This window comes from Eulemur rufifrons, chromosome 30, assembly GCF_041146395.1.
Source record: "Eulemur rufifrons isolate Redbay chromosome 30, OSU_ERuf_1, whole genome shotgun sequence".
Taxonomy (NCBI): domain Eukaryota; kingdom Metazoa; phylum Chordata; class Mammalia; order Primates; family Lemuridae; genus Eulemur; species Eulemur rufifrons.
Window position 1 is genome coordinate 98035778 of NC_091012.1, and position 21957 is coordinate 98057734.

Genomic DNA, 21957 nt, shown 5'->3' on the forward strand with positions numbered 1-21957 from the left:
ACTACCTGTCTTGTGTCTAGATGTATAACTAGGTCTACTAATGATCTCTGGATTACCTCACCAGATAAAGAACTACAAGAAGCTGAAATGTTTGCTGTGGGCAAAGGGAATCTGGAATTAAGAAGGTAGCTATAAATACCTGCTGTGATCATGTGATGAGTTATACAAACAAGGACTATAATTTTCATGAGTATTTTATTATTTTGTTATGATTGTCTATATGTGTATGTATATATGTGTATATATATATACACACACATATATATAAAATAAATGTTTTTGCTTCCTTGTCTTATCCCCTTATCATGAACATAAGATATATAGACTTTATACCATAACATTTAAGTATTATTAACTTTACATTGTAACATTTAAGTTATGGGATAGCAAGGAGGAGAGTAAACATTATAAGGATTTCACATCCTCTTCTGGGGAAAGGGTTAGTGCATTTTTGGTTTTACGTAGGATAGTTCTATCACATTATGTGAAAGCATGACCATGTTATTGCCTTTATTTGGAGATTAAATATGGTTTCAGGAGATGTGTGTGACTTGCCAAGTTGAGAAGGGGTATACTAAAATGGTCAGTTTTATGTGTTAACTTGGTTAGGCCATGGTACCAAGACATTTGGTCAAACAGCAGTCCAGATGTTTCTGTGAAGGTATGTTTCAGATGAGATTAACATTTAAATCAGGAGATGTTGGGTAAAGTAGATCACCCTCCATAATACGAGTGGGCATTATTGAATCAGCTGAAGGCCTTAAGAGAAAAAGATTGATCCCAAGGAAGATGGAATTCTGCCTCTAGACTGCCTTCTGCCTTGAGCTGTAACATCCACTATTTACTGGGTCTCCAGCCTGTCTGCCTGCCCTGAAGATTTCAGACTTGCTAACTTCCACAATCAGTCAAGCCAATTCCTTAAAATAAATATCTTTCTGCCTCTGTCTGTCTCTGTCTCTATAGAGACAGACATACACCTGATTCGTTCTGTTTCCCTGGAGAACCCTGACTAATAAACACACATACAGGTAAATAACTATCTTTGCTGAAATTGATATTTAGGGAAGTACATGAATGATTTTTACTTTAAACTTCCAAGTCTAAATCTTTAATGAAATAAAGAGCATACTTTTCTTAATTAAGCTTAAAATCCCTTGAAGAACATTAATATGTATCTTTGGAGATATTTATGTAAACATTTAGAAAACAATAAGATGATCACTAAAAATCATGAGTGATTAAAACATCCATAAGGAGCTCATTTACTAGAATGTTCTAAGTTTTTCTATTGCAATTTTGGCTAGGGAATAAAGTGATTTTTAAAGAAGACAAAAGGGAACAAAACAACAGGAGGGCCATGCGCCAAGCTCAGGCTGCGATCCTAGGCAGGGAACTTCCTGGCCTGCATCACAGCCAGGGAAGATCCACTGGCTTGAGGTCCTTCCTGCTGGCAGAGGCCCAGGAGAAAATGCGGAATAGGGGAGGGTGAAAAGGAGCAAGGCCTACTCCAGACAGCAGGTCTCAGACAACTGAGACCCCCCCCCCACATGCAGACTTTTTGGCTGAGTGGGGCTGTTTCAGCCCCGCCCTGGCAGCCTTGCCCCAGAAGCAGAGAATAGAACTTTGACTGCTCCTAACAAAATCTGTGATGCTTGAGGGCAGGCTCACCCAACCCAGCTCCCACTGAGGTGGAGAATAAGGACACACCTAGAAGTCCCAGGGTACCACATACCACCTAAGACACTAGAGTGCCTCTCCAGGGGAACAAGAGCTGGTTAAAGGACCCAAAAACAACCCTGAAGCATGCTCCTCTGAGCAATCGCCATCTACTAACAGGGAGGTCATTCTGCACACCCTTTAAACCCATCTACTGGCTCATGATACAGGGTGTGTTCCAATCTCACCCACAAAAGCCACCTACTGGTTCAGAAACTAAACAGGGCGTGTCATTATCCAAACAAAAATCTAGAGGTAAGAAGCAACAGCTGATCCAGATGGGAAAGAATCAGTGAAAGAACTCTGGAAGTATGAAGAATCAAACAGAAAGCACACCCAGATAGGGGAACATGAGCTCCCTAGCAATGGACATCCACCAAATTCAGAATACTAAAATGACAGAAGAATTTCGAACATGGATTGTAAGAAAACTCAATATGCAAGAAAAATGGATAACCAACACAAAGAAACCACAAAAATAATCCAGGACTTGGAAGAAAAATTCACTAAAGAAATTGAAATATTAAAGAAAAGTCAAACCAAACTTCTGGAAATGAAGAATTTATTCAGGGAATTACAAAACACAGTGGAAAGCCTCAAGAACAGGGTAGATCAAACAGAAGAAAATATCTCAAGGATTGAAGATAACACATTTCAATTAAATAAGTCAGTCACAGAGATAGAGCAGAGAAATAAGAGAAAAGAGCAAAACCTATAAGAAATGTAGGATTATGTGAAGAGGCCTAACCTAAGAATGATAGGCATCCCTGAGGGTGAAGAAGAATATACAGAAAGGTTGGATAAGCTATTTGGGCATATAATAGAGGTCTTGCTAAAAATCTACATATCCAGGTACAAGAAGCTCATAGGACCCCTGGGAGATTCATGACAAACAGGAACAAACCACGACACACAGACATCAGACTGATGAAAATAACCACCAAAGAGGCCCTCCTACGAGCTGAAAGGCAAAAGAAGCAGGTAACCTACGAAGGAAAACCCATCTGAATAACGTCAGACTTCTCAACTGAGACCTTACAGCAAGAAGAGACTGGAGCCCTATTCTCACTCTTCTCATACAGAATAATGCCCAGCCTAGAATCTTGTACCCTGCAAAACTAAGTTTTGTATACGAAGGAGAAATAAAGACCTTCTCAGACAAGCAAAGACTGAGGGAATTCATCAAGACAAGACCTGCCCTCCAGGAAGACTCAAAACAGTGTTACACATGGATCAGCACAATAAACACTCATGAATTTTAAATCATCCAAAAGCTAAAGGTCAAAGGCCGGATACCACAATGGCTCAATAGAGAAAACAAAGCAACACAGTTAAACTCAACAGGGTGAACAGAAATCTTCCCCGCTTCTCAATTCTCTCAATAAATGTGAATGGCTTGAACTGGCCACTAAAGAGACATAGGCTGGCCAAATGGATAAATATATACAAGCCAAGTATGTGCTGTCTTCAGGAAACACATCTAACCCACAAAGATGCATTCAGACTCAAAGTGAAAGGGCAGAAAACAATAATTGAAGCAAATGGAAACCAAAAGAAAGCTGGCATGGCAGTTCTGATCTCAGATAATTTAGTCTTCCAATCAACAAAAGTACCGACAAAGATGATCACTATATAATGAAGGGTACAATTCAACAAGAAGACATGATGATTCTAAATATTTACGCACCTAACTCATGTGCACCCGGATTCATAAAGCAAATCCTACTTGATCTAAACAAAATGGTAAACAGCAACACCATAATAGCCGGAGACTTCACCACCCCTCTGACAGAACAGGACCGATCCTCCAAACAGAAAATAAACAAAGAAATAATGGACTTAAACAGAACTCTAAAATAAATGGGCCTGGCTGACATTTACAGAACATTCTACCCAAAAACCACTGAATATATGTTTTTCTCATCAGCTAATGGGACATTCTCTAAGATTGACCATATCCTAGGACACAAAGCATGTCTCAAAAAATTTAAAAAAGTAGAAATTATACCATGCATCTTCTGAGACCACAGTGGAATAAAATTAGAAATCAACTCCAACAGAAACTCTACACAAAATCATGGAAACTAAACAATCTTCTGCTGAGTAATTATTGCATTAAGGAGGAAATCAAAAGATTCTTTGAACTAAATGATAAAGGAGAGACAAGTTATCAAAATCTATGGGACAGAGCTAAAGCAGTCATGAGAAGAAAATTTATATCCATAAATGCCTACAACTAAAAGACAGAAAGATCACAAATAAAGAATCTAATGAATCGTTTCAAAGAACTGGAAAAGGATGAGAAAACCAACCCCAAACCCAGCAGAAAAAAAAGAAATAACAAACATCAGAGTACAACTAAATGAATTTGATAACAAAAAAAACTATACAGCAGATTAATAAAACAAAAAGTTGGTTCTCTGAAAAAAATAAATGAAATTGACACGCCTCTGGCTAGACTAACAAGAAGCAGAAAAGAAAGAATTCTAATAAGCTCTATCCACAATGAAAAGGGAGAAAGTACAACTGATGCGATGGAAATACAAAATATCATCTATAAATACTATAAAAACCTCTATGCACAGAAACTGGAAAATGGGAAGGAAATGGACAAATTCTTAGAAACACACAGCCTCCCTAGGCTCAATCAGGAAGAAACAGAATTCCTGAACAGACCAATATCAAGTACCAAAATTGAAGCACCAATAAAAAATCTTCCAAAAAAAGAAAAGTACCAGCCCAGATGGTTTCACACCAGAATTTTATGAGCCCTACCAAGAATGGGTACTTATCCTTCAGAAATTATTCCATAACATCAAGAAGGAAGGAATCTTCCCCAACACATTTTACTAAGCCAACATCACCTTGTTACTAAAGCTAGGAAAAAGACTCAACAAAAAAAGAAAACTACAGGCCAATATCCCTTACAAATATTGATGTAAAAATTCTCAAAATCCTAGCAAACCAAATTCAGCTGCCCATCAAAAAAATAATCCATCACAACCAAGTGGGCTTCATCCCAGAGATGCAGGGATGGTTCGGCATATGCAAATCTATAAATGTAATTCACCACATAAATAGAAGTAAAAAAAAAAAAACAAACATATGATCTTCTCAATAGACATAGAAAAAGCATTTGACAGAACTCAGCACCCTTTTATGATAAGAATGTTTAACAAAATAGGCACAGATAGGACTTACCTCAAAACTGTAAAAGCCATATACGACAAACCCACAGTGAACATCATACTAAATGGGGAAAAACTGAAAGCATTCCCACTTAGAACTGCAACCATACAATGGTGCCCTCTATTACCACTTTTATTCAACGTAGTGCTGGAAGTCCTAGCCAGAGTAATCAGACAAGAGAGGGATATTAAAGGTATACAAATAGGGGCAGAAGAGGTCAAACTATCACTTTTTGCTGATGATATGATTTTGCATGTAGAACACCCCAAAGAGTCTGCCAAGAGACTACTGGAATTGATAAAAAAAAAAATTCAGCAAAGCCTCGAGTTACAAAATCAATGTACACAAATCAACAGCATTCATATAAGCCAACAACAGTCAAGCTGAGAACCAAAGACTGAATACCTTTCACAAAAGAACAAAGAAAATAAAATACCGAGGAATATATTTAATGAAGGATGTTAAAGGCCTCTACAGAGAGATCTACAAAACACTGATAAATAGCAAAGGATATAAACAGATCGAAAACCATACCATGATCATGGATCAGCAGAATCAACATGTTAAAATATCTATACTACCCAAAGTGATCTACAGATTCAATGCAATCCCTACTAAAACACTAACAATATTTTTCAAAGGTCTAGAAAAAATAATTCTGTGCTTCATACTGAACCAGAGAAGATCTCGTATAGTCAAAGCAACCTTATGCAAAAAGAACAACTTGGGAGGCATGAATTTACCAGACTTCAAGGTATACTTCAAGACTATAGTAACTAAAACAGCATGGTACTGGCACAAGAACAGAGACATACACCAATGGAACGGAACTGAGAACCCAGATATAAAACCATCCTCATAATGCCATCTGATCTTTGACACAGCAGACAAAAACATACACTGGGGAAAAGAATCCTTATTCAAAAAATGGTGCTGGGAAAATTGGAAAGCCACATGTAGAAGACTGAAACAGGATGCACACCTCTCACCACTCACAAAAATCAACCCATGACAGATAACAGACTTAAACCTAAGGCATAAAACTATAAGAATTCTAAAAGAAAATGCTGGAAACACTCTTATAGACATTGGCCTTGGCCAAAAAATTATCAACAAGACCCCAAAAGCAATCACAGCAACAACAAAAATAAATGGCACCTGATCAAATTAAAAAGCTTCTGCAGAACCAAGGAAATAATCATTAGAGCAAACAGACAACCTACAAAATGAGAGAAAATATTTGCATTCTATACATCTGATAAAGGGCCGATAATTAGAATCTATAAAGAACTCAGGAAAAGCAGCAAGAAAAAAATAAAACAACCCCATTAAAAAGTGGGCAAAGGACATGAACAGAAACTTTTCAAAAGAAGATAGACTAGTGGCCAATAAACATATAAAAAATGCTCAACATCTCTAATCATCAGTAAAATGCAAATCAAAACCACAATGAGATATCACTTAACTCCAGTGAGAATGGCTTTTATCAAAGAGTCCCAAAACAACAAATGTTTGCATGGGATGTGGAGAGATAGGAACACTCATACACTGCTGGTGGGACTGCAAACCAGTGCAACCTCTGTGGAAAACAATATGGAGATACCTTAAACAGATACAAGTAGACCTACCATTTGATCCAGCAATCCCATTATTGGGCATCTACCCAAAAGAACAAAAGACAGTCTATAATAAAGACATCTGTACTCAAATGTTTATAGCAGCACAATTCACAATTGCAAAGATGTGGAAACAACCCAAGTGCCCAACAATACATCAGTGGATTAACAAAATGTGGTATATATATACCATGCAGTAATACTCAGCCATAAAAAATGGTTAACTTAATATGTCTTATATTGACCTGGATGGAAGTGGAGACCATTCTTCTAAGTGAAGTATCATAAGAATGGAAAAATAAATACCACATGTACTCACCATTAAATTAGTACTAATTGAGCAACACTCATGGTGCACATATGGAAGTAACATTCATCGGGGATCAGGCAGCTGAGGGGGGGAGGTAGCGATGGGTAAATTCACACCTAATGGTCACAATGCACACCATCTAGGGAATGGGCATGCTTGTAGCTTTGACTCGGGCAGTGCAAAGGCAATTTATGTGACCAAAAGTTTGTACCCCCAAAATATTCTGAAATAAAAAAAATTTTTTTAAAAAGATATGACTTCAGGGAGGCAGGAAGATGGCGGAGTGGTGGTGACTGCTTGGATCTGCGCTCCGGTGAGGAAGCCGTGGATCTGGACCTGCCACAATGCTAGAGGACCGCTCCCACACAGGAACAGTTGTGTGAATCCACGGAGAATCAGCGTGGGACAAACAGAGCAAGTGATGTCTGAGGTGAACGAAAATTAAGATCGCGGAACTCTGCGGAACGCGCGGAACAGACAGTAGCCAGCAGAGCACCCAGGTGGGGCGGGGGCAGTCTTTTGGGAAAGCGGCTTGCTCTCCTCACTGACCTCCAACCCCAATTGCTTGGAGAACTCCCGCAAGCCAGAGCAGAATCACCGAGGGAGACGTGGGGCATTGCAGTCAGGAGGCTTTTTCGGGAGAATAGCTTGGAACCTGGGAAGTCTCGGCTGAGACAGCCCTTGGCGAGGAGGGACGGACCTGCACCAGGGGGGAGGGGCACGAAGGATCCTCGATCAGCTAATTGCGCTGTGCCTCTGTGCTACTTTTGTCGGTGGTTCTTCAGCCGGTGGCCCCCGGCGGCTTTGCCCGCCAACCCCCCTGCAGCGGCGGTCTCTGGTCTCTACCTGTGGGTGAGCCAGGCCCCCTCCCACCCCGGAGCGCTACGGGCGCCATCTTGAAAGCAAAGGCGGAACCGCTCGGGAGCCATAAGGTGCCCAGCGGCTCTCTCTGCCCGGCGCCCTCTGCTGGTCTCTGGGCCTGCGCCATCTCCGCCGGGGTCGCGCTCGGAGTGAAGGGGCGGAGCTGCGCTAAGGCACAAAAACACAATCATTGAGCCCGCTGAACTATATACTTCAGATTTGTGTATCCCTTCGTTTAGCGATGTGGTGTGGTGCTGTGTAGGTTTGTTTTTGTTCTTTTGTGTTTGTGTTTTTGGTGTTTTTGGGTTAGGTTTTTTTGTGTTATTTGTTTGTTTGGTTTTTGTTTTTTGTTTTTTTTGTTTTTTTGTTTTGTTTTGTTTTTTCTTTTCTCTTTTTTCTTTTTTTTCCTCTTCTCTTCTCCTTTTCTTTTCTCTTTCTTTTTCTTCTCCTTCTTTTCTTTCTTTTCTCTTCCTTTTTTTTCTTTCTTTCTTCTTTTTGCATTCTAACTGGGAAGCCACGGTAAGCTTCGGAACGGGCCAGGCCCCTGGCTCTGGTACATACCAGAACCTGAGTAGTCACCCCCAATGCTGGCGATCTGCGGGCGCGCAATCGCCATCTTGGGGCCCACAGCCAAGTCACTGCGGAGCAATAGGGTGCCAAGAGGCTCCCTGGACGGCCCCCTGCCCTGGTCCACAGACCTTATATAGGGACCCCGCCCATGTGTAAACATTGAATACTTCTCCAGAAGTGAGAGTGTGGAGCCTGGTCCCTGGGGACATTGGGCCAAGGCACACTTTTGCCCGTGGGAGCTGCAGCAACTGGGGCACTGAGCGAGCGAAGGCACCATCCACTCCCCATAGCTAGTATCTTTCCTGCAGACAGAGACAGAAACCACCCCTATAGAGGAAGAACCAAAGGGAAACAAACAAACAAAGAGAATTTTGGTCTACTACTAGTGTGGACCCTGCCTGCCTTCTGAAAGACCACAACACAGTGTCCTAACTCGCCAAAGCGGTCTTGGATCACTCCAATCCTCTAGGATTGGACCCATCAGAAGCAGTCCCCCAACTGAAATAGAAAAATCTCTAAACAATTCACAATAGTCTTCCCCTCTTGCCAAAGGAAGCAATATACCTAGACTGCTTCACAGCCTAAGAATAGAGCACAAAGAGTGCTGTTAACCAGACTAAATCTATAAGAAAAGATCCAACGATTAATCTAGATGGGAAGGGCCCAGTGAAAAAACACAGGAAGCACAAAGAATCAAACAGAAAGCTCACCCCCAAAGAGAAATACCAGCTCTCAACCATTTGACACAAACCAGACTCAAAACACCAACATGTCACAGGAAGAATTCCAATTATGGATCATAAACAAGCTGAATAATATACAAGAATCAATGGATAAACAACACAAGGAAAACACAAAAATAATACAGGATTTGGAGGAAAAATTCACTAAAGAAATTGAAATATTGAAGAAAAACCAAACTGAACTCCTAGAAATGAAGAATTCACTCAGAGAGCTACAAAACACTGTAAGTCTCAAGAGCAGGGTAGATCAAACAGAGGAAAGAATCTCAGAAATTGAAGATAACTCCTTCCAACTAAATAAGTCAGTCACAGAGATAGATCAAAAAAGTAAGAGAAATGATCTGAGTCTTCAAGAAATGTGGGATTATGTGAAGAAACCTAACTTGAGAGTTACTGGCATTCCTGAGGGTGAAGAAGATAATAAGCAAGGGTTGGACAAGCTATTTGAAGACATAATCGAGGAAAATTTTCCAGGCCTTGCCAATATACTAGACATACAGATTCAAGAATCTCAAAGGACCCCTGGGAGATTCATAGCAAATAGGAAAACACCACGCCACGTAGTCATCAGGCTGACTAAAATATCCACTAAAGAGTCACTTCTCCGAGCTGTAAGGAGAAAGAAACAAGTAACTTACAAAGGAAAACCCATCAGAATTACGCCAGATTTCTCAGCTGAAACCTTACAAGCAAGAAGAGGTTGGGGCCCCATTTTCACGCTTCTGAAACAGAATAATGCCCAGCCTAGAATCTTGTACCCAGCTAAGCTAAGTTTTCTACACGAAGGCGAAATTAAGACATTCTCAGATAAACAAAGGTTAAGGGAATTCACCAAGACAAGACCAGCCCTCCAAGAAGTACTCAAAAGAGAGTTACACACGGATCAGCACAAGAAAGATCCATGAATGTAAAACTACTCAAGAGCTAAAGATGAAATTCCAGATACCACAATGGCTCAGGAGAGAAAACATCGCAATGAAGTTCTACCCAACAAGCTGAACAAAAAACCGTCTCACTTATCAGCTTTCTCAATAAATGTGAATGGCTTGAGTTCCCCGCTCAAGAGACATAGACTGGCCCAATGGATAAAAAAACACAATCCAAGTATCTGCTGTCTTTAAGAAACTCACCTAACAAGCAAAGATGCATTTAGACTGAAAATAAAAGGATGGAAATCGGTATTTCAAGCAAACGGTAACCAAAAGAAAGCTGGTGTGGCAATCTTAATTTCCAATAACTTAGCTTTCAAACCAATAAAAATAATAAAAGACAAAGATGGCTACTACATACTTGTCAAGGGCGCAATTCAACAAGAAGCCATGACTATACTCAATATATATGCACCCAACCTAGGTGCACCTAGATTCATAAAGCAAACCCTACTAGATCTGAACCAAATGATAGACAACAATACTGTAACAGCTGGAGACTTTAACACCCCACTGACAGTACAGGACAGATCCTCTAAACAGAAAATAAACAAAGACATAATGGACCTAAATAGAATGCTAGAACAAATGGGCATGGCTGACATCTATAGGACATTCCACCCAAAGTCCACAGAATATACATTCTTCTCATCAGCTCACGGGACATTCTCTAAGATTGACCATGTCCTAGGACATAAAGCATGTCTTAAAAAATTCAAAAAAATAGAAATTATACCATGCATCTTCTAAGATCACAGCGGAATAAAAGTAACAATGATCACAAACAGAAACCCTCACTCTTACTCAAAGTCATGGAAGCTAAATAACTTTCTCCTGAATAATTATTCTATAAAGGAAGAAATCAAGATGGAAATCAAAAGTTTCTTTGAATTAAATGACAATGGAGATACAACTTATCAAAATCTATGGGACGCAGCTAAAGCAGTCCTGAGAGGGAAATTCATATCCATAAATGCCTATATCCAAAAGACAGAAAACCTGCAAATAGACAACCTAATGAATAGACTCAAAGAGCTGGAGAAAGAAGAACAGAACGACCCCAAACCCAGCAGAAGGCGAGAAATTACTAAGATCAAATCAGAATTAAATGAAAAGGACAACAAAGAAACTATAAGGGAAATTAATAAAACAAAAAGTTGGTTCCTTGAAAAGATAAACAAAATAGACACACCTCTGGCTAGACTAACCAAGAGCACAAAAGTAAAATCTCTAATAACCTCCATTAGGAACATGAAAGGAGAAATCACAACCGATGCTACAGAGATACAAGATATCATCTATGAATTCTACAAAAATCTTTATGCACACAAACTGGAGAACGCGGAGGAAATGGAGAAATTTTTAGAAACACATAGTCTTCCCAGGCTCAACCAGGAAGAAATAGAGTACCTGAACAGACCAATATCAAGAACCGAAATTGAAACAGCAATAAAAAACCTTCCCAAAAAGAAAAGCCCTGGTCCAGATGGGTTCACACCTGAATTTTACCATACATGCAAAGAAGAACTGGTGCCCATCCTACATAAACTATTCTCCAATATTGAGAAGGATGGAGGCCGGGCGCGGTGGCTCACGCCTGTAATCCTAGCACTCTGGGAGGCCGAGGCGGGTGGATCGCTCAAGGTCAGGAGTTCGAGACCAGCCTGAGCAATGAGCGAGACCTCGTCTCTACTAAAAATAGAAAGAAATTATCTGGCCAACTAAAATATATATAGAAAAAAAAAAAAAAATTAGCCGGGCATGGTGGCGCATGCCTGTAGTCCCAGCTACTCGGGAGGCTGAGGCAGTAGGATCGCTTAAGCCCAGGCGTTTGAGGTTGCTGTGAGCTAGGCTGACGCCACGGCACTCACTCTAGCCTGGGCAACAAAGCGACACTCTGTCTCAAAAAAAAAAAAAAAAAAAAAAAAAAAGAGAGAAGGATGGAATTCTCCCCAACACGTTCTACCAAGCCAATATAACATTGATACCAAAACCAGGAAAGGACGCAACAAAAATAGAGAACTACAGACCAATTTCTCTCATGAATATAGATGCAAAAATTTTCAATAAAATACCAGTAAATCGAATCCAAGTACTTATCAAAAAAATAATCCACCACGACCAAGTGGGCTTCATCCCAGAGATGCAGGGGTGGTTCAACATACGTAAATCTATAAATGTAATTCACCACATAAACAGAAGCAAAACCAAAAACCATATGATACTCTCATTAGATGCAGAAAAAGCATTTGACAAAATTCAACACTCTTTTATGATAAAAATGCTTAACAAAATAGGCATAGATGGAACCTACCTAAAAATGATACGAGCCATATATGACAAACCCACAGCCAACATCATTCTGAATGGGGAAAAATTGAAAGCACTCCCACTTAGAACTGGAACCAGACAGGGCTGCCCACTGTCCCCATTACTTTTCAACATAGTATTGGAAGTCCTTGCGAGAGCTATCAGGCAAGAGAGCAAAATCAAGGGAGTCCAAATAGGGAAGGAAGAGATCAAACTCTCACTTTTTGCTGATGATATGATACTATATCTGGAAACCCCACAGGATTCAACCATGAGACTCCTGGAATTGATTAACGAATATAGCAAAGTCTCTGGCTACAAAATTAATATACACAAATCAGAGGCATTTATATATGCCAATAACAGTCAATCAGAAAACCAAATTAAAGACTCAATACCCTTCAAAATAGCAACACAGAAAATAAAATATCTAGGTATATACCTAACTAAAGAGGTAAAGGACCTCTATAAGGAAAACTATGAAACACTGAGAAAAGAAATAGCAGAACTTGCAAATAGATGGAAAAATATACCATGCTCGTGGATCGGAAGAATCAACATTGTTAAAATGTCTATACTACCCAAAGTGATCTACAGATTCAATGCAATCCCTATTAAATTAGCAACATCATTCTTCACAGATGTAGGGAAAATAATTATACACTTTGTATGGAACCAGAGAAGACCCCGTATAGCAAAAGCAATTTTAAGCAACAAAAACAAAATGGGAGGTATTAATTTGCCAGACCTCAAACTATACTACAAGGCCGTGGTTCTTAAAACAGCCTGGTACTGGCACAAGTACAGGGACACAGACCAGTGGAACACAACAGAAAATCCAAATATAGAACCATCCTCATATAGTCACCTAATTTTTGACAAAGCAGGAAAGAATATACTCTGGGGACAAGAATCCCTATTCAATAAATGGTGCTGGGAGAATTGGTTAGCCACTTGCAGAAGACTGAAACAGGACCCACAGCTTTCACCTCTCACAAAAATCAAATCACGGTGGATAACAGACTTAAACCTTAGGCGTGATACAATCAGAATTCTAGAAGAAAATGTAGGAAAGACTCTTACAGACATTGGCCTAGGTAAAGATTTTATGAAGAAGACCCCCAAGGCAATCACAGCAGCAACAAAAATTAATGAATGGGACATGATTAAATTAAAAAGCTTCTGCACAGCCAAAGAAACAGTCCAGAGAATAAACAGACCACCTACAGAATGGGAAAAAATTTTTGCATACTACACATCAGATAAAGGACTGATAACAAGAATCTATTTAGAACTCAGGAAAATCAGCAAGAAAAAATCAAACAACCCTATCAAAAAGTGGGCAAATGACATGAATAGAAACTTCTCAAAAGAAGATATAAGAATGGCTAACAAACATATGAAAAAATGCTCAACATCCCTAATCATCAGAGAAATGCAAATCAAAACCACAATGAGATATCACTTAACCCCAGTGAGAATGGCCTTTATCAAAAAAAACCCAAAACAACACAGGTTGGCGTGGATGTGGAGAGACAGGAACACTAATACACTGCTGGTGGGACTGCAAACTAGTGCAACCCCTGTGGAAAGCATTATGGAGGTATCTTAAACAGATTCAAGTAGACCTGCCATTGGATCCAGCAATCCCATTATTGGGCATATACCCAAAGGAAAAAAGGTCATTCTGTAACAAAGACACGTACCCGAATGTTTACAGCAGCACAATTCACAATAGCAAAGATGTGGAAACACCCCAAATGCCCATCAATACATGATTGGATTAGTAAGCTGTGGTATATGTATACCATGGAATATTACTCAGCTATAAGGAATAATGAAGATACGACATCTCTATGGTTCTCCTGGAGAGAGTTGGAACCCATTACATTAAGTGAAGTATCCCAAGAATGGAAAAACAAGCATCACATGTACTTACCAGAAAATTGGTTTCCCTGAACATCACCTAAATTCACATCTAGGAACGACACCAATCGGATATCAGACTGAGGTGGGGGGTGGGGGAGGGGATGGGTGTATGTCTACCAATGAGTGCATTGCGCACCCTTTGGGGAATCGTAAAGCTTGAAGGTGCTGACTCGGGAAGGGGGGGTGGGGAAGGGAGGGATATATACCTACATGATCAGTGCAACGCGCACTATCTGGGGAACAGACACGCCTGGAGCTCTGACTTGGGGAGAAAGGTGGTACATGGGCAACATATGTAACCTGCAATTCTGTATCCCCCATAACAATAAGATGAAAAAAAAAACAAAACAAATAACCTAATGTAATTCATAAAAAAAAAAAAAGATATGACTTCAGGGATAACCCCCCAAAAAACATTAAAAAAAATAAACTTGTGTCTTAATTCCCATTCCAGAAAAGAAAATATACCATAGTGATACAATTATGAGGCACCTGGCACAGTACCTAACACAGTGTGATTGGCACTTGAACTGGTGCAGACCAGTTTCCTAAGTCAATCTAGTGATAAAAGCAACCTTATTTCATCTCACTCCTGGTGGGTCTTCTAGCCTTGACAGTATTTCCTTGCTCTAAAGAACAGTGAAACAGGGACAGTAAACTTATTTTAAAAATAAACAATGGCTTCTTAGTGTTATCACATGGTCAGATTCCTTACCAAATTTTGAAAATTATTTGCTAAATGAATATTGTCTTTCCCTTACCATGGACAAAAAGAATTTTGTTTAAGACTGTTGTTTTGTTGTTGTTGTTGAGACAGGGTCTTGCTCTGTTGTTGGAGCTAGAGTGTAGTGGCGTCGTCATAGTTCACTGCAACCTCAAACTCCTGGAATCAAGCAATCCTCCTGCCTCTGCCTCCCAAGTAGCTGGGACTATAAGCACACACCACCACACCTGGCTAATAAGAGTGTTTTTTAAAGCAAATGACAGAACTGTATTTTGAAAGCTTATGCTGAGACTTTTTTCCCAAAAAACAAAATGGTATGAATTTACCTATACCTCTACAAAAGACGTTTGCAAAGCATATCAACCATTTGATGCAGCACATTTTCTGTTTCTTACCAGGTCCCGTTGATCCTCCTGTACCAGATCCATTTTGTGTACCAAGCAAAAGATTTTGGCATCTGGAGAGTTCTGCAGAATGGCCTCCAGGCACGACTGGTAATAATGCATGTCCTTTTCCAGTTCACGGCTCTCCACATCAAAGACATAAATCAGAACTTCCACATTTCGGAAGATGTTGTCTCGTTGGCTGGTGAAATAATTTTCCATGAAGGTGTCTTGCCTGGTAGGAAAAAAATCTAGATAGTAAGCAAGTCCTCAGTTCAGTCACCCCTGCTTATGATCTGTTTTCGTTGGCTTACTCAATGGAAAAGATAATCTTAAGGCTTAAATTTAAAGGGCAAATAATAGCAAATAGGTCTGGTCTTACCTTCTTACCTTCTGAACCACAACTTGCACCACCCTATACCCCCTCCTTATGTTCTAAACACACCGACCTTCTCTCAATTCCTCAAGTGGCCACGGCTTATCCTCCATGGGACCCTTACACATGCTATTTATTCTGGTTCAGATGCTACCCCCTACCTCTTCATCTAATTAACACCTGCTTGTCCTCTTTTAGATTTCAGTTCAATCCATACTTCATCACGGAAACCATCCATGAACTCCCTGACTTGGGTCAATCCACTAACTGTAGGCTCTTATACCAATACATTCCTCTTATTTCCAATATTTACCACAAGTGTGGTATTATACTTATTTGTGTGAGTTTTTAATTAATAGCATTCATTTCCCTGACAAGTTCCATGAAGGCAAGGACCATGTCTGTTATTATTCCCCATTGTTTTCCAGGTCCTAACAGTGGAGAGTGCTCAATGAACATTTGCTGAATGAATAACTCAATATTCAAATATTCTAAACTCTACGAAAATGACTCAAGTGATAACATTTTTAGGAGAATGTTGCTCTTTGCTCCTTAGACTATATGCCACTTCCAAAGAAGTTATCAATTACCAGCTGGATAGCAGAAAACAGTAGCGTTGAACAGTGGAGGAAAAAATCATGAACCTATGTTCTAGTCTTGTACTTTGATATTAATTAGCTGTGTGACCTTGGGAGAATTATAATCTCCTTGGACCTCATCTGTCTTATCTGCAAAAATGAAGATCATATCTTAGTGCCTAAAAGCAAGGGACTTGGGACTAAACTCTTAGAAAATTGGAAGCAATGATAATGAGGAAGGATTTTTATGGAGAAAGCTGTTACGGTGTTAAGTGATCCATCTACCAGCAGAAATGGAGTCATTTTATTATAGAGTATTTGGCTATTGCATTATTCTTTCAACAAATATTCATTGAGCACCTACTCTATGCTAGAAGCTGGGAAACACTGAGCTAACAATAATACCTATTTATTTTGTGAGGTACTTTGCTATGTGTTTTTATATATATTATCTTAGTCATCAGAACAACCCTATGAGCTAGTACCATTGCTATCCCTATTGTATAGGTGAAGAAACTGTGCTCAAAGAGTTTTAAATGATCTACCCAAGACGACAGAGCTAACAGAAATACAAATCCCAATTTAACTCCAGAGCTGACACTCCTAACCACTGTGTACTACAGCAGTTCAACACAGAGATGCAAATGGCCGCAGGGTAGGAAGTAACATCAGCACAAAAACACAGTGTGTGTGCATTTGTGGTGGGATATTTGGTGGATACCTTGGTCATAAGAGGAAGAGCTGTCTCCTACTCTTCCAAAAGTAGGTAACTCAGTTAGAGAATATGTGCTCTGAGTCTAATCTACAGTGCTCAGACTACCTGGAGATGACTAACGAAACAACTAAGAACAAAGCAGTAAGGTGTGACAGCTAAGAGGTTGGCACTGGTATCAGGCCACCTGAAAAACAAACCTAATGTATTCCCCTGCAAAAGAAGGAATAATTTATACCACACTACAGATACCCAGATGGAACTTGTGTTAATGCTACTTAAACATGTCACACAGAGGGCACTTTCACAATCACATAAGTCAGAGATCTTTATTTAATCAAGTGTCAATTTTGACATAATTTCTATCCAATGTATCTATTACAAATAATAGTTACTCTAGGTGTATTCACCATGCAGATTATACTAGATGCCATGATTACTGCCATCAGCTTCACAAACAAATAAGCAGATGGTACTTACCCACCACAGTCCCACAGGTTCAATACCAGGTTTCCCAGAAATCGAACATGAGAATGTTCTACATCAACTGGAAGACAAATATGACAAATCTAATAACTGTAGCATGGGAAGTGAAATTCAAAATAACCAAAGCACTAATCCATGAAATTTAGAAGGACCAAAGTGGAGTGAAATGCTCAAAGCCACAAGAAGGTGATTTTCAGCTTAGTAGTGTGGTTTAGTGGCAAGCTAGGCACCTAAACTACCCTGAGCTATAGAACTGGCTCTCATGTAAGTAATTTTACTTTTTAGTAGTTTAGTACTTAGAGCGGAAATAACCTCCAATTATAATACTAATGTTAAAAATTTCAACATGTAAGACAGAGACATACACCATTTAATACATCTTCCCTGTTCCACCTGCCCCCACCAACTTCCCCCACACAAAAAAAATTTAAAAAAACAAAAATAACAAAAGCCAAACACAAAACAAACACAAAACATAACCAAACTAACTGTTGTTACTGATTTCTCTTTCAGTTAAAGACCCTACTTTTTCCCATTTTGATTCCTCTGTTGACATTTAATTCATTGCCAGCTCTTTGCAATCTCTCTTAATCCCATTCCTTATTTTACAACCCACCACTAACATTAAGGAAGGCCCTTATCATCTCATGACTACACTACTACAAAAGCTCCATATCTGACTTCCCCCCAAGAGAGCCTTACCCACTTTTACTTCATCCTATAGGCTACTGCCAGGCTCATCTTCTTAACACTACTTTGAACATGTCACTCCCCATTCAAAACACTTTCAATGGTTCCTCCATTCCTATATGGGGGCATTTAAGGTCCTTCACAATTTGGCTTCCAATCTACCTATCTATTCCCCCATGATTCACATTAATAAAGCCTTTCATTCCAGCCCAATTTGGTTTATCCACAGTCCTCCCAAACCCCACTACCTCCCCAACCCCCAAGATACCTTACATCAGGGGTCGCAAACTTGCTAAAAGGGGCTAGGCCAGTAAATGTACATGAGCAAAGTTGGTTACATACCATAAGGCAGACATCCCCCCAACAAGACAATGGAGTGAATGGCAGTTACTCAGCTACTACTCATTTGGCATGCAGGAGTATGGGTTCCAGGTTACCAGATCTTTAAACTTTTCAATAGTAGTGGGAAATTCAGATTTTTTATGAAAATTTTACATGTTGATAATTAATTCCAATTTTTCTAAAACATTGCACGGGCCAAACAAAACACATCTACAGGCCTTATCCAGCATACCGGCTGCCTGTTTGCGACCTCTGCCTTATGCTTTCCTCCCCCTTATACTTCACCTACTCTGTTCATCTGCCTGGGAAGCCCTCCCCATCTTTATTTCAAAGTTATATGCATCTTTTAAGACCCAACCTAAATCCCATCTCTTCTAAAAGCCCTATCTGGCTACCCCCACTTACCGTCATCTCTCCCTCTGAATTCATTCAAACATTTATTAAGCATCTACTCCCTGCCAGGCACTAAAAATCCAAGGAAGAATAATGAAAATTTTTATCCTGAAAATTTCTCAAAGTCTAGCAATTATCATCCATACAATTTATGTGATAGTCAATTGATCACACAATGGTGTTTCTTCTATGACTATCTCAAAGCTGTTGCTTAAATTGACTGCTATCTAACTTTTGTGCAATTTTATCTTATAAACTGTATCATAAGCAGCAAAGCATTATAAAAAAAGCATGGGCTTTGGAGTCAAACAAATCTGAGTTTGAATACCAGCTCTATCTCTGTGTGACCTTGGGTAAGTCACTTAAGCTGAGTATTAGTTTTTTCTTCTATGAAAAGAAAATGGGGGTGCATAGTATTGACCTCACAGGATTACTGTGAGGATTCAATTAGTTATCATATATAAAGTGCCTGGCACGTAGTAGGTGCTCAAACTACTTCCCTTCTCCCCTTTACTTCCCCCTCCTTGGAAAAGGAATCATATCTTACATGTCTTTGTATTTCCAACAGAGTCTACGAGAGAGTAGGTGCTCAAACTGCTATTAATTTGAAGACTATGTATACGGTCTAGTACTAAAAAAAAATGGAAAGAAGTGCTACTGAGAAAGGGAAAGACAATAATAAAAGAAGTGATAGGATTCAGTGACTGTTTAGATATGGAGCATATGGGATAGAAATCTGGTTTCTACTCCCATATCATAGAAATTGTTATGAAGTGACCAGTGGCCCCATTACCAAATCCAGTGGACTTTTTAGTCCTCGTCTTACTTTCTGCAGCATGACACTGTTGACTACTCTCTTCTTCTCAAAAAATTCTCTTCTCTTGGTCTCTGATATCACACCTATGACATCTCTGGCAGATCCTTCCGCACAGGCTCCCATTCTTCTTTCTGTCCCTTAAATGTTGGAGTTCTTCAGGACTTCATCCTTGGCCACCTTCCCCAAGGCAAGCTAAGCTATTCACATTATTTTATTTACCATTTGGATACTGACAACTCGTAAATACGTATCTCTAGGACAAATTTCTCTCCTACCTTTCTGACTCATATGTTATACACCCGCATTTGAATAAACCACAACTACCCCAAACTCAGTGTACCCAAATATAACTCATCATCTCCCCTCTCTTCCCACAAAAATCTATAGCTGTTGCAGTCTTCTCCATCTCAGTGAATTTAAGTAAGTCAAAACCTTACTTTCATCCTTCAGTCGACTTTTTCCCTCACCATTCTCCCCAAATCTACCAGCAAGTCCTATTGATTCTACCTCTTAAAAATATCCCAAATCCATTTACTTCTCACCATATCTACTACCATCACCCTAACCATAATGAAGCCCCTGTCATCTCTTACCTGGTCTAACAAAATAGTTTCCTAACTGGTCAACCTGTTTCTACCCTTGCCTCTCTCTAATCCATCTATCCTCTATATTGTGATATAGCGATCTCTCCAAAATGCAGATTTTTATTCCATTCTTCATGAGAAAAAAAAAAAAACCTCTGTACTTGTACGATTATATACACCCAGAAAAGAAAGGGCCAGAAGGATAACCTCAAAACTACTAATAGTGGCTGAGAGGTAGGCCTGAGAGTGAGGGAAGGAATAGACTTTCTACATATCTGCAATGTTTGAATTTTTCATAAGTATTATTTTTATAATTAAAATTGAAAATTAGAATAAAATATAAGTCTGATCATGTTAATTTTCTGTTTAAAACTCTCTCTTCCCTCAGGTCAAACTACTTCACTTGGCTTATAAGACACTTTATGATCTAAGCCCCCACTTCCTAATTCCCTCTTTAGTCTCTCATATCCCCTATATGGCCCTCTGGCTCTCCTAGTCTAACTGCCCTATTGTCATAAGAGTAACTACAAAGAACTAACAACAGATCTTTGAGGAATCACATACACTTATGGGGCAGAAAGAAGAAAATACTATATAAAGTTTTTTTTTAAAAAAAGGGAGGAAGGGATGGTTAAAGATAAAGGAAGAAAACCAGGGTAATAAAGCATTAAATAAAAGCCAAGGGAACAGAGAATTTTGAGAAGGTAGGAAACCTTGGAGCCGTCAACAGTGTTTCAGCCTAAAATACTTCATAATATTTTTATCGACAAGTTTACTATTCCAACAAATACATTTTAACAGCCCCCTAATAAATTAATAACACCACCATCCTGTATTTTTACTTCAAATTTCAAAACACAGTAGGCTCTAAGTTTAACAAAATAAAACTGGACTGTTTTCAGCAATGCCAAACTACAAAAACACTAAAACATTAAAGTCAATGTAATATTTTAAAAGTACTATTTTACTACTTTTAAAGAAAATCAACAACTACATAAAAAGGAATATCAAGTAAAAAGCAATGTACTATATGTATTTTAAACTAGTCTACAAGTTAGCAATAGAACCCAGACCTTTCTTCAGCAATGACAAACTAGCTGATAATGATACGCTAAAGCCTTAAGGCCAACATGTTTTTAAATATACTTTTACTACCTTTAAGGAGATATAGTAATTACTAACAAAGTATTATCAATAAAAGTCCCATTCAAGATATTCTTAAGGGCAAGAGCCCTGTCTCATTCACAGTATCTGGCACACAGGAAGCTTCAGAAAAGTACTTGCTGAATAAATGGTCTGCTTTAATATATAGGGTTCATATCATTTGCAACTTTCTGTTCATAATGATACTGCTAAATTATGTCAAAACTATTTTAAGCACTTTGAATAGTTCTAAAATGTTGGTTGCTAGACTATTCTCTGGATTCGGGGTAATAAATCAACTCTGCTGATCAGCTAAAACCAGAAACATCAATTGGACTAGAAAAAGGTACTTCAACGAAGTGTGCAGAATTCAAAACACAAAGACAAAGAAATCTGCCAGGAATTGTTAGGTTAGGTTAAGCTAGATAGGCTGTGGTATAATGAATAGAGCAAAAGCATAGATTGACATTCCAGCTTTAATGCTTACTAGCTGAATGAGACTGACTTCTAAGTCACAGTTTCTTCATCTATTAAAATGAAGTTAACATGAGGACTA

At 39.1% G+C, this 21957-nt stretch overlaps 1 protein-coding gene across 4 annotated transcripts in view; it reads right to left on the reverse strand.

Annotated features, from left to right (window-relative positions):
- RRAGB (Ras related GTP binding B) overlaps nt 1–21957 on the reverse strand; it is a 37229-nt gene that overhangs the window by 9293 nt on the left and 5979 nt on the right. For 2 of the 4 annotated variants that reach the window (XM_069464555.1, XM_069464552.1), the window contains exons 4-6: nt 19405–19488; nt 17427–17493; nt 15293–15515 (exon numbers count right to left, since the gene is read on the reverse strand). In XM_069464555.1, the coding sequence (XP_069320656.1) occupies nt 15293–15515; nt 17427–17493; nt 19405–19488 (374 nt within the window). The remainder of the gene's footprint in view (nt 1–15292; nt 15516–17426; nt 17494–19404; nt 19489–21957) is intronic. The other 2 variants (XM_069464556.1, XM_069464553.1) reach the window with 1 other exon arrangement.